Genomic DNA, 12,732 nt, shown 5'->3' with positions numbered 1-12,732 from the left:
GACTAGCTTTTAGTCTCGATCCGCACCATGTGTCCCTTTCCTCTCTCCACCACTATCTTTTAACCAATGGGCTGTGAGGATGGGCTCGTTGTGAAATTAGTATCCTCACAGAGAGGACACAGAGAAAGGATTATGTGAATAGCCAGTAATGAGCTCAAAGTGCCTGTGTGTTTGGACCAGGCCTGCCTGTGTGAGAGAGGAAATGGCACCGCAAGCGACCTTTTTTGCTCAAGCACCTGGCAAGAAATAGAGTGGCCGCTCTCTTCCATTTGCAGCGTGTGTGTGTGCGTGTGTGTGTGTGTGTGTGTGTGTGTGTGTGTGTGTGTGTGTGTGTGTGTGTGTGTGAGAGAGAGAGAGAGTGGGAACGGTGTAATTATCCTAGAGTATAAAGATTACATTTACTTACATTTATCAGGAAGAACATGTTTTTAGTGGACATCTTTTTCATATTTTGTACATATTTTTCCGCCTTGTGGTGTGAGGTCATATGTCTAATGAATGTTTCATTCAAAAAATATTTTTTTTAAAGTGAGAGATTGAATTCTTGCTTGTCTCTGTAACACCTGCTTCTAATCGTTCAACTATTCAGACCTGGAGAAGCATTCAACCTTAATTATAGGGAGTAGATTGCGTTGCGGTCGCCTATCTTGCCTCCTTCGTGAGTTTCTCAATCCCCACTTCAGCACTTTACACAGCTGTATAAGGAGGGCTGTTAAGGTTTACACAAATGCACCTTTTCATGCAAATCCAGTCCGTTCGGATTCAAATCATATTTTAAAAGATGCTATTCACATTATTGTATTATCACACATGTCAGTGGAAGACTTTTTTTTCTTTTCAAAGGTGAAATGCTTTAGCATTGTTTAAATTTGTGAATTTCTTCTTTTTAATTAGCAACCATCTTGAATGGATGTGAATTCTCTAATTATTTCAAGCATATTCTATAAAACTCCATTCAGATACAAGTGTTCTCTTGTTGTTTTGTCTAAAGGTTAGTTGGATTGAATGCTTCCACTGGTCTCTTAAAAATTGGGAGTTTTTTTTTAAGTGGTGATCTATAATTTGCTTTGTTCCTGAAATGAGAAAAAACAGGAGCTGGCGCTTTATGAACTACCATTAATTTATCTTCTAATCATTATAATTGCTTTCTTTAAATGACAATCTATAAAACTAAGTAATGGACCGATGGCAGGTGGCTAAATGTTCATTTAGTGATTCAATAAGAAAATAAATAACAGGGGACAAGCCTGTGACAGGCGCATGAGAAATCATTTTTCAATAATCCGCCACGTATCACGGCAGCAGACGCTGGCACTGACAGCACGGATAAAATAAATGCCTCTGTTCTTTAATATAAGAGGCAACCGGCCCAGACTGAAACGATACCGTTTCTCATCGATGTATTTTGGATGTGAGGCTCCAACACATGCAGAGCTAAGATTACGCCCACATCGCTTTCTACGGAGTCAGCCATGCTATTCAGGCGGGACTGGACTTCTGCAGATATTTACTCAGTACAGTAAGGGCACATTGTTCCCTGGAACCGAACGATATCCCTTCAGTGAACAGCAGCGCAGTGAATCTCGATCCTTATCAAGTGAAAACACAATGTGGACCTAAAAACGTTTGCTTTAGCTGTTCTCATCCGGCACATAATCCGAGTAGAAGACCGTGCAATCAGTCATCATTGTGTTACGTGACACTCGCGTGTTGCTGATGAATGAGGTCTGCTATGTTACTCGATTGTTGAGGGTTCTTAGTGAGAGTGAGCAGTAGGTTTTTATATCTATCTATCTATCTATCTATCTATCTATCTATCTATCTATCTATCTATCTATATATATATATATATATATATATATATATATATATATATATATATATATATATATATTATACACACACACACACGATGGGCTTCTTGAAAGGAAACCAGCAGCAACTGCTTCCCTGTTCCGGAGTGAAGGTGGCTGTGGGGAGAAGGGGGAGCATGGAGCTGGAGATTTATGGCCTAGAGGGAGATTGATTAGTGCCGTCACCAGCCCTGATGTACGGTTGGCAGTTTCTCCCTCCCAACCCATTGCATTTCATACACAAACACACACAGACACACACGTACAGCTATACAGTTCACCACACAGCTGCGCATACATCCAGACACCGTTCAGTCCCCTAGGCCTTTCCTGACGCTCCCCAAGAGCTGCTGCATGTTAAGTTGCAGCAGACAGACCGCTGTTTACCATTTTTTTTGCTGTCCAGAGATAACACCATCCATCACCACGTACGTGCCCGTGCGTTTCTACTTTCTGAGTGTGCCCACGTGTTTTGTTTTGAGGACGGTTTGGTAGACGGGAGACGCGGTTGAATGGCCGCCTGGATGCGCTGTTTGAAGCTGCAGAGCGACTGGCCTGAAAGCACGCGGCCCCGAGTGCAGGTGTGCGTTTATCATTCAGCACACTCGGCTGAGAGGCAGGCAGCTGTGGGCATTCTTTCCCCATTAAGTCTTGGGTGAGAACCCCACGGCCCAACAAGCCCAGAGCCAGCTGCTGCTGGCTTAGCGAACACGGCCATGGAGTTCTGACCTCCAATCATCCTGCTGCAACTAACTCAACGTTCCTCTCTCTCTCTCTTGCTCCAGGTTGGCCGCATAACTCCCCCGGCTGTAGTACTGTGCCCACCTCGCCATGCTGGCCTGTCTGCAGAGGAGGCAAAACCCTCCACCCCAGCACCCGCTGTGTGCCAGCAAGACTCTGGAGCCTCTGCAAGCCCTTGGACGGAAATGTGAGTTAACAAAGTGACCGGGAGCCGTGCAGGTCAAGAGTTCAGCTCGGCCCATGCTGAGAAATGAGTGAGGCTTGTGTGTGTTGGGCATTTGTATTTAATCGGTCATGTTGAATGATGGATATTTATGGGTATTTAACCGAAAACGGAGTAAGTGAAAGAAAATAGCCTTTCTGTTTGTCGCTGTGTTCGCTCGCTACTCTTAGGAATTCTAAACAGTTTATCCGCGCTGCACTTAGACCTCGGATTGCCATGTTGTTTGGCTGCTCATTGTGAGGGGGGCTGTTTAGCTGTGCTGATTGTGCAGTCGTGGCAACGGGGCTGAGCAGACCGTGCCTGTAACGCGCCTCATGTGGCCCCGGGTGACCCTGAGGGTCTGTAAACATTTACAGTGTCTGGCCCCGGCTGTAAAGCATGACAGCTGCCCTGTGTGCTCCCCGAGCACCACCCTCTGTCCACTCCCGAAATGGTGTAAAGGGACGGAGATGAGCCAGGGATGAAAACCGTCCGGGATTAGAGACCTTTTTTCTAATGAAGGTGAGAAATGTCTTTTCTCCTTTTTTATTGAATACGGCCTCGTCCTCAGTGACCTTTGTTCACCGCGGCCTTCGAGTTACCGCGAGCCGATTAAACGGACGGGTGGAGGACGGGTGGAGCGCTGACCGACCAGTTTTTACCACTGTATTCTACTTTCTCTGCTTCTCACAGGCCAATTTGCTACATATCAGCTCAACATCACACTCCACTTGCCTGCAACAGAGGAGTGTCACAAACAACCAGGTGACCGGGTAGTGCAGAGGTCAGATCTTGTTGTTGTCTGTGTGGATGTCTCATATGGAGCTGTATAGGAGTTGGTGAAACCGAGATGCAGCGAGAGACACAAACTGAGCTCCAAGTGCATTTGCTATAGGGGCAGCTCTTTAGCTGAGTCGGGGTCAACCGGCCTCACTAATGAGGTTTCAGAGAGGTATAGTGAAAAAGTGGACAAAGGGAAACTGTGCAAAATGGAATTAAAGGAGGTGAAGCCGAGGAGAGGGAGGGAGGGAAATGGAGGGAGTGCTCAACAGTCGTCTTAATCGATTCCCTCCTTCCAATTTCACAGGATTAGCCCACTTCCTCTCAGGGTCTTCTATTGAGAAGCAGCCAGTGGGAGTCGGGACTCAAATCAATAGAAGAAAGAGAACAGTTTCCATCCTTCCCGTTGCACTCCTCCCTACTGACCCTCTCGATCTGTCTCCCGCTCTTTCTCCACCTGTTAAACCCTTTTGATTGAATGACTAACACACAAACTGACTTGAGGTTCATAATGAGGATGTTTGAACATAATAGCCTCCTTTTCTCTCCTTAGAGGGGCAAGAGGGGAGCAAGTGTCGTATTTCCACCACCGTGCACTTCTTGGCCTCAATAAGGCAATTGTTCATCTAGGCCCACAAGGGTTGCACAAAGGCCCGCCGGCGGGTCCGGCTGCAGAAGTGGGCGCACACTCAGGTCACCGCGGCGAGCAGGTCCCCGTGATTAATCGTCCGTGGCCCACTTTGTGCCAATGTGGAGCGACCTGGGGAACACCAGAGTGCACCCCTCAAATAGAGTGAGTGAGAACACAGGAAGGGGGATTACCTGGCAGAGGTGAGCTGTTCCATTTGCATCTTCACACACGGGTAGTGCGTGCGTGTGCATGCGGCGTGAGGGGCGGCAGACAGTTGGGATGAGAGGGCAAGGAAAGTTTTTAGAGAAAGCCCCTGCATGCAGAAGGCCTGAGCGGCTGCACAGATCATTGATGCGACTCCCATTAAAAAATCCCTCATACCCTCAATAAAAAAGGACTTAACTGGCTCTGCCATCAGCTGGAAGCGTTCAGATTGGCTCGCCAGACAATCAATTTCCCCCAAGCGTACAGCGCTTAGCGGGAGAAACGGGAGGCGGAGAGCTGGATGTTTCCATTATCACAGCCCGCTCTGTCGCTGGGGGGGGGTACTGTAGAGTGGGGAGAGAAAGGAGGGAGTGGCAGAGGGAGATTGGGAAAGACGGACAAGGGAGGGGGGGGGGAGAAGCAGAAAGAGCTTCAAAAAGCCATTGACCGCCTGCCCTTAGAAATATCATATTGGATTAGCCTCACAGAAGCAGCCTTTTGATACTTTTTTCTTTGGCCTTAGAATTAAAAGGAGTGCAGATCATTACTTAAATTATAAATCATTGCCACTTGCTTTCACTCGCCCAAATTCCACGCATATGTGGCTGCACTCTCCAGCGCCAGCCCCCGTCATTTTTAATTAAATCCCCCCCTTTATGGGTGACATTTGTAGCGTGCCCCCTCCTACGCCCCCCCCCCCCCCCCCTCCACGTCTCTCTACCACTGCCCTAGATGGAGACATGAAAGGCAGAGACGTCAGCGGAGCCGGGGCCTCTCATCGTGCCCCAGAGAGAGGGCGCCCATCCAGACAGATGAGAGAGAGAGAGAGCGAAAGGCCCCGCGAGGGGAGAGGGGTGAACGAATGCCACTGACCCCCCCCCCCCCCCCCCCCCCCCACCTCGCCACCCGTCCCTCTCCTTGATCGGCGTCCTCCGCTGTGCGTCTGAAGCCTTGCTGGAGCCCTGCCCCAGAAGGGCAGAGGGAGGTGCGCCGGTCCAGTGATGAGTAACATGGGGATGACAGGACAGGAGGCCCAGCTGGCCCCCGCCCCACCCTGCCTGCAAGTCTGGCCAACTCCGGCAATTACTCTGCCACGTGTCAGCTGAAGAAGAACCGGGCCAGAATCCCTCAATTGACTATTCAGTGGGTATATTTATGTCTGGTTATTTTTCAAAGTAAAGTGTTTTCACATTACAGCGCGGTCGGCCATTTTATGAGCCTGTGCTCTTTATGGGGGTCGCTGTAGCTCCGGCCTTCGTTACTCACACAGCTTGCTGCCCCTCCCCTTTTTGCTCTGATTCAATCAGACTTTGGGCTAAACTTGTGTTTATCCTTTGTGTCTCCTGCACCCCCCCCCCCCCCCCCCCCACACACACACTCACACTCACACACACACAGGGCTTCAACCTACTTCTTCAATGACTTGTGTAACTCTAATCGATACAACAACTTGTTCATGTTGTGATGAAAGCAACTGCCGGGAAATGAAACGACACAAAACCAGTTATGTCTCGAATCAAGTCCGGAATTTGTCACCGTGTAACGGAGACACACACGGGCACACATGCGGTCGTAAACCACCGCAACAGCAGCCGGGAGGCCTGCAGTGCCTATCAGCTAGGTGCAGATAAGAGGTTCCCAGAAGGCCTGATATCCCAGGTTCATGCGATGTCAGCCCACGTTCAGTCCTCTTTCCGCTTGGTCGGCAGAGCCGACTTGGACATGTCACACACAGCTCCCGGACATAGTGGGTGGGAGTTCACCTGGGGGATTGTAGTTTTCCTAATAGCCCTGTGTCTCTGTAGCCGGAGCCGCCGGAGCCATTAGTTTGCTTTGCTTTTAGTGGCTTCTCTTCCTAAAGCCACCCTACTAGTGAGAGGGGACGTGCTCCGGTAATGACCTCCAGCCACCTCTCTTCCCCTGTTGTCTGAGGTAGTGCCGTATGAAATTGCAGCATGATTTTCCAACAGTAGTAGGAAAAATAAAATCTCATTTTCGGTTGAAAATTTAAATGTGGTCACGGGCAGCAGCAGAAATAACAATACTTCCCCTGATTGCCTCGGTGCCCTGGGGGTGGAGGGCACAAAGTGGAACTGGGGGGGGGGATTGAGAAGGAGAAAGGATCTGCATGCGCTTGACCTTTTCCCACTGATTGAACTACCGTGTTCCTAAATCCCATTTGGAATTCCGAAGAGAGCACAGAGTGTGCCATTATTCTACCGTTCCTGCAGCAGGGAAGCAGAGGTCAGGAGATATTTTTCATAGTGAAAGTTGATTGACAGCTATCCATGACCTGCATCCTCCTCGGTGACTACTTATGCAAGCTCATTTTGGGGATCACCGGGTCTGCATGCTCACATGAAATATGTAATTCACACCTCTACCCCATTGCTATATTGCAGAATTCCGAGCATTAATCGAGCTTCACTTTATTCCATAGGTACTGCCCTGTGATATTGGCTGTGCTAGTCCTACTTTGTACATACTACCGGCTCTTCTGTCATGTCGGCGTCCTTAGCGCTGGCACACAGAAGATCATTTCCGGCTGGTGGCATCCAACAGAGCCGTGCCTTCCCTCTGCCCTCTGCCTTCTGCCGTGAACACGGGGGGTGTTACTGCCTCGGGAGGTGAGCTTGAGGAAGACGGGCTCTGCTTTAGTTTTGGTCACAGCGGGACTTTGGTTGAAAAACAGGTTTCTGGTTCCAAAGCCTCGGAGCTGGCATTTGGGCATCCCAGGTGCAAGGCATGGACGCCCCCTGTCTTCGCCTGCCAGAAAGTGGGGAAGGGTTGGGGGGGGGGGGGGTGAGGGGGTGGGAGAGAGGGTACAGATAGTGTCCACAGTCCCTTTCGGTCCCACAGGAACTGGTTAGTCCACCAAAGGGTCCATTCAGGAGGTTCTGCACGTTCCTGGCACCCTCTCGCTGATTTTGAGTTATTTCTTAATAAAACCCTAAATAGAAATTGATGGTTTCTGGCCAACATTTGAACATACAAAGTATGTCATTAGGAAAAAAAAGCTTTCATAGCATTTGAATTAGATTTCCAACCTTCACTCTATTTCTGTCCTGTTACTCCATCCAAATCATGAAGAAGTTACAGCATATCTAAAAGAATGGTTCATATTGTTATTATATCTATCTGCAAAACATATATGTTTACTAAACAATAGAATGTTGTACACCCTCGCTTACAGCTGATTGTTCTATAAATGACATCTACCATTGCTGTATCTGCTCACTTTGAATGCAGTAAATCGTCTCATTCTAACTTGTGGGCCAAGACTCAAGTTCACAGAAGGTGAATATTGATCAGCATATTGTTTCTCGAGGTCTCTTATAACAAGTGAAAATAAGAAGTTTTCAGGGCAAACGGCATCTGACTCATTAACCGGCACAGAACGTTGATACCGTCCCTGGCTGTGGTTATTTTAGTCCCCTTTAATAGTGTAGACTAGAGGGTTTTGTGAAGAAAGCATGGGGATTTCAACTGATTGGCATTGAAAGCATCGCTCTTGTGGGACATTTTACTACAGTTTGCTTTGCTTGCCACTGAAAACGGGTAACATACAAAAGTATAATGTAATCAAGTATTGAAAGCTCTGTTTTTTTATATTTCACCACAGTCCAAAATATGATTGAAAAAAAGTTCAGTAATTGACAGCTTTGGGCTTCAAGCCTATTTTAAATAAAAATCATTGCTTCTGTTAAATCCCTGCTTACTGTAAACCCACTTACCCATTTATGTATCGTCTCTCCTCTCCTTTCGTTGGCATGTGTAGTGCAGCCGAGTGCCTTGTTGTCTGCGCAGTGTTAAATATTAATTGGGAATCAGTGGAGGACTTGTCTCCTAAATGATAGAACAGAAGGGCCTGGGCTTGCCTCCGGCAGCCTGCAGGCGTCTTTCTTCTTCCATTTACCTGCAGGCCTGTGCACCAGCACTTCCTCCAGTCTGACAGGCCGGCCCAGGCGCCTCCAGCCTCTCCTCATCGCTCCCTCGTTTTTTTCTTCCTTCTCTGCACTGGTTCCTTTTCTTATCTCTGTGTGCACTTACAATCTCCACCTCTGGTGTTCCTCGATTCAAACCTTTTCGGCGTGTTGTTGCCGCGACCATTTGAGTTTGTGCATGAGTGTGAACGCTGCTCCCTCTCGGCTGTACATGGAACCCTTTGAGGAAATAGTGTCACAGCGTGGCATATTCTCTTAAACGCAGGACAGGGTGGCCTTGACATGAATCTTTCAGGTCAGGATTGCATTTCTTTCTTGGCTCTGTGTCCTGCATTACTCTCCGCCTCATCACTGGATGTTCTAATCTGTTTTTTCTTTCTTTCTTACACAAGCCGGACTTTGTTCATCTCTATCAGCCCTGTCATATGGAGAGGTGAACCCAGACAAAGAACTGGCACCGGCTGCGTTTTGGTGCGCTGGCTACTAGCTCTGACTTGCTGGCTAAATTAAACTAGTCTAAAATATTAGTGTGTTTTGACTGTGAATACGTTTGCACAGGACCACAGCTTTGCACAAGGTTCAGTGAGGATACATTGTGAGGTTGCAGGGCTGAATGGAAAACCTCAGAAGGGGGAGAGGGCAGAGAGGCAGGGACGTAACTGGAGGGGGGGCGGTCAGGGTTGACTATGATGCCATAGGAATGAGTTCACAGGCCCATGAGCACAGACCTAATCGCACATGACAATATCGGCTGGTGTGCCAGTCGCAACGCATAACCACCCTGCTGCTTGTGCTGACTCGGGGTATTTGCTGATAAGCCCCGCTCAGACCGTGCTGTGTGCACAATGAGAACTGGCCCAGGCAGGCCGGAGGGCTGGCTCATCACAAGCGGGCCACAGACTCGGGGGGCCAGGTCGCCCCCACCATCTATGCAGAGCCATGCACCACTAAGCCCTGCAGCCAAACTTGATTATTGAGCGCAGTTCTGTGAGGGATATAAGGTATTTTTCCATTTATAATATCCAATGTTGCCCATCCAGTACTAGAAATTAATGCAAATGAAAAGAGTCTGGTGAAAATCCTCCCTGAAATGAGGTCGAGTTTGTGAGGGTCTCTGTTCCCTTGGTGAAATATTCAATATTTTTGACTGGGAAAAAATGTAGTGCTTTCTCTTTCCCTTTGTGTTTCCGTTGTGTTTATGGTGTGTAGAGTGAGCTAAACCCGCTGCCCCTGTTTTTGTCTCTTTGCTATACGGGTGTCCCAGTAAAAAGGCTGCTGGCCTGCATTCCTCTGTGGTTTATAGAGGACATAAACTACCCAATGGTGTTGTTTTTGGTGCACGGTCAGATCATCAGTAATTAACGCTTGCTGTGATCTGCTCTGAATCGAAGGGGCATATTATGTAAAGTTGTCTTTGAATATACGTTGAATATAATAAATATAAGATTTCTTCCTTTTTTTTTTTTTTTTTTCTTTTTCAAATGCTATCTTGACAACGATTAGTGCTGATAATGTTTTTAATCCAAGTGCGAGGCGGTAGTTCTCCTCTGGGGATGCCGGTGGTGTTAATGGGGGAGGAATGCAGGACGAGTGCTTTCCCACGCTGTTAGTTTTCTTCTGCTGTGTGCGTTTGAGTCGAGGCTCTGTGCCGGCTCGGCTCCGCTAATGCAGCCAGAGTGCAGACAAATGGAAAGTGACACTTGTGTGTGTAGAATGGTATTTGTGGTGACGCTTTGACTACAGATAATAAAGTGTTCGCCCTGAGGTGATTTCGCCCTGCAAGCACCCCAGATGAAACTCACTTACCCAGAGAGGGAGACAGGAGAGACAGAGAGGGAGACGAGGAGGAAGATGAAGAGAAAGAGGCAAAGAGGACGATGAAGAGAAAGCGAGGTGGAAGAGATGAAGAAAAGGGGAGGGAGACTGAAGAGAGGGAGACAGAGACGGAGAGGGGGACAAAGAGACTGCAGACATCAACATGGTTTTAATTGTGAATCACATTAATTCACCTGCTTCTATAAAAATAGAAACAAAGCATCAATGGAGGTTCCATATGTTAGTTGATTTTGCAGCTTTTTAGTAAGGATGCTGTTCAACTGCAGCGTAAAATGTTTGGATCAGCTGTTGTTGGCAGAATCTATCCAGGTTGTGTGTGTGTGTGTCTGCCAGTCAATGTGTACAGAAAAGTCCTTCAGGATCAATCAATTCTCAGTAATTTCCCCTACAGCTCATAAAAGCCGGGTCTGTCTGGAAAGAGCATGAGGTTGCCACATCAAACCAGCTAATTAATTTTCATGGCTGGTTCAGTAACATCTGGCTTTAGAGATAAATTCAAACGAGAAAATGTAAACATGACAGCGTTTTAGTGGTATAATATTCACCGTTTCTTGGGGGAAAACCTTAATAACAGAAACCTTATTGGCTGTTTTGACATTACATAAATGAGAAGCTGAAATACGTATTCACCGCTGGCTAACTACCCCACCTCATGCTGCAGTCTGTGTGACGGGAAATCCCAAATTACGCTCTCAATTGGGTAATTATTCCATCTGCTTATGCAGGAAATAGATCAATTCAATCTGAGGTTAGATTGGTTTTAATGAAAGGAAAATATTCGATTTTGAAGTTTTTTCTTATTTAATGATTAAAACCATTTTTGACATGTTGCCTACAACAGAGCAGAGGGCCCCTTTGCTTTAACATTCCCATTATCCTCTTTGCTATTTGTGAAACAGCTCTGCTGTTTAAAACCCAACATGTGATTGCAGCATTACAAGTTGTCCGGCAATTGATTCTATTTACTAGTGTTAACAAGTATTAGTGATTTATGCAAATTACGTTTTTGCCTCCTATATCTGTACATTTGATTCAAAAGTTCAAATGAGACTGTGAAACATGTGGCTTATTTATTTGTTTCTTTTAGTTTATTTGTATGCTGAAAAACTATCCTGGAATGGGGCTGTAAATCTACCCGAGTTAACCTTCTTTGAAAGTAAATGCAAAGATTTTCATAAAGACTTACTCATGAGTTTGGTAAAGATTGCATTTTGTTTCCATTGTCGTACAATACGCATTTGTTTGATAATTATGATGACACAAGCAGCTGTGATTTCAGACAGCTCTATCCTCTGAGAAATCAATGCAGTTTGATTTTTATCTTTGCAATTATAGATAGCAAAGGCCTGACGAATAATTGCCTTGATTTTCTTCTCGCTGTGTTGTTGCACAGAAAATCAACCTTGAGATGAACAGAGGGAGTTGAGTGTTCCTAAAATGGCTTTTCTGATATCAAGCAAGCAGCAGGGTTCCCTTTCCCCTCACGTGCACTTGAATTGATTAGTACTCCAGCTGAGGGCATATTCAACATGTCTGCCCCCTGCAAGGCTGCTGTACCCTGTTGATCACTGGCTCATACATGTGCTTCCTCGGCTCCCTCTCTCCTCAGGAAGCTCCTGTGGGGCGCTGAGGCTTTGATTGACTAGCGGCCGAGTCCACAGGACGCCTCTATTATTACCATCTCTACCTCGGCAGAGGAGGGGGGGGGGGGCTGCTATGTCCAGGGGGTCTGGCCGACAACCCCTGCTTTGTGTGCCCGATAGTCAATTAGAGGCAGCGCACTGCCGGAGACGAGTGGGATGCAGGGTTAATTGCAGAGGACCAAACAGCTGGCTCCATCAGGGCCCATTGTGTTTGCAGCAGTTGTCACGGCAATCGAGGCCTGGCTGTAATCGCTGACTAATCAGCCCTGTGCCAGATGACACCTCCATTAGCACAAGGCAGGTATTGTTCAGGATGCGAAGCCGCCTCTGGCTTCCCCTCTCCTGCCTGTCCTCCTACAGCAGGCTAACGAAGGTGCGGAGAAGAACCTGATTCTATCTGCTAAGAGCTTAACAATAGCCCCGAGTGGAGGGTTCCTCCGTGGAGCGATGCGGATGAATCTGCTCCCGTCTAGGCTGCAGCACATTTCATAGGTCAGACATTTTGCCAAGCTGGGGCTGATTGAAGATTGTTATGGCATTAGATCATTCATTTGAATAATTTAATTACAGTGAGGTTTAGGGTAAAGTGGCCATTAGTTGTGGAATGTGTTACAAGGCTTGTGGATAAGAGGGACAGTGTGCTCACCCAGTGATCGCCTCACATCTAAGAATCCAGAAAGTCAATCCTGTGGGGAAACTTAGTTGTAAGCAATCATCCCTGATAAAAAAAAAAAGTGCTGTGGAAAAAAAAAAGACCGATCTAGCGTAGCAGCATGAAGGTTGAAAAGTCACATGATCAATACGGCAGCTCACACACATTTAACAGGCACTGTCCCCCTCTGGGGGAAATGGCTCCAAGTGATGGCTGATGTTGCACTGAAGCTGACCGCATGTTTTT

The 12,732-nt window shown here is 47.2% G+C and overlaps 1 protein-coding gene across 2 annotated transcripts in view; it reads left to right on the top strand.

Annotated features, from left to right (window-relative positions):
* fam222aa (family with sequence similarity 222 member Aa) overlaps positions 1-12,732 on the top strand; it is a 41,882-nt gene that overhangs the window by 20,938 nt on the left and 8,212 nt on the right. For both annotated transcript variants that reach the window (XM_040195918.2, XM_040195919.2), the window contains one exon: positions 2,639-2,781. In XM_040195918.2, coding sequence (XP_040051852.2) covers positions 2,685-2,781 — 97 coding nt within the window. In that variant the 5' untranslated portion in view covers positions 2,639-2,684. The remainder of the gene's footprint in view (positions 1-2,638; positions 2,782-12,732) is intronic.

This window comes from Gasterosteus aculeatus, chromosome 13, assembly GCF_964276395.1.
Source record: "Gasterosteus aculeatus chromosome 13, fGasAcu3.hap1.1, whole genome shotgun sequence".
Classification (NCBI taxonomy): Eukaryota; Metazoa; Chordata; class Actinopteri; order Perciformes; family Gasterosteidae; genus Gasterosteus; species Gasterosteus aculeatus.
The sequence above is the reverse complement of the archived record's forward strand: the minus strand, read 5'-3'. Positions and strand labels throughout refer to the sequence as shown.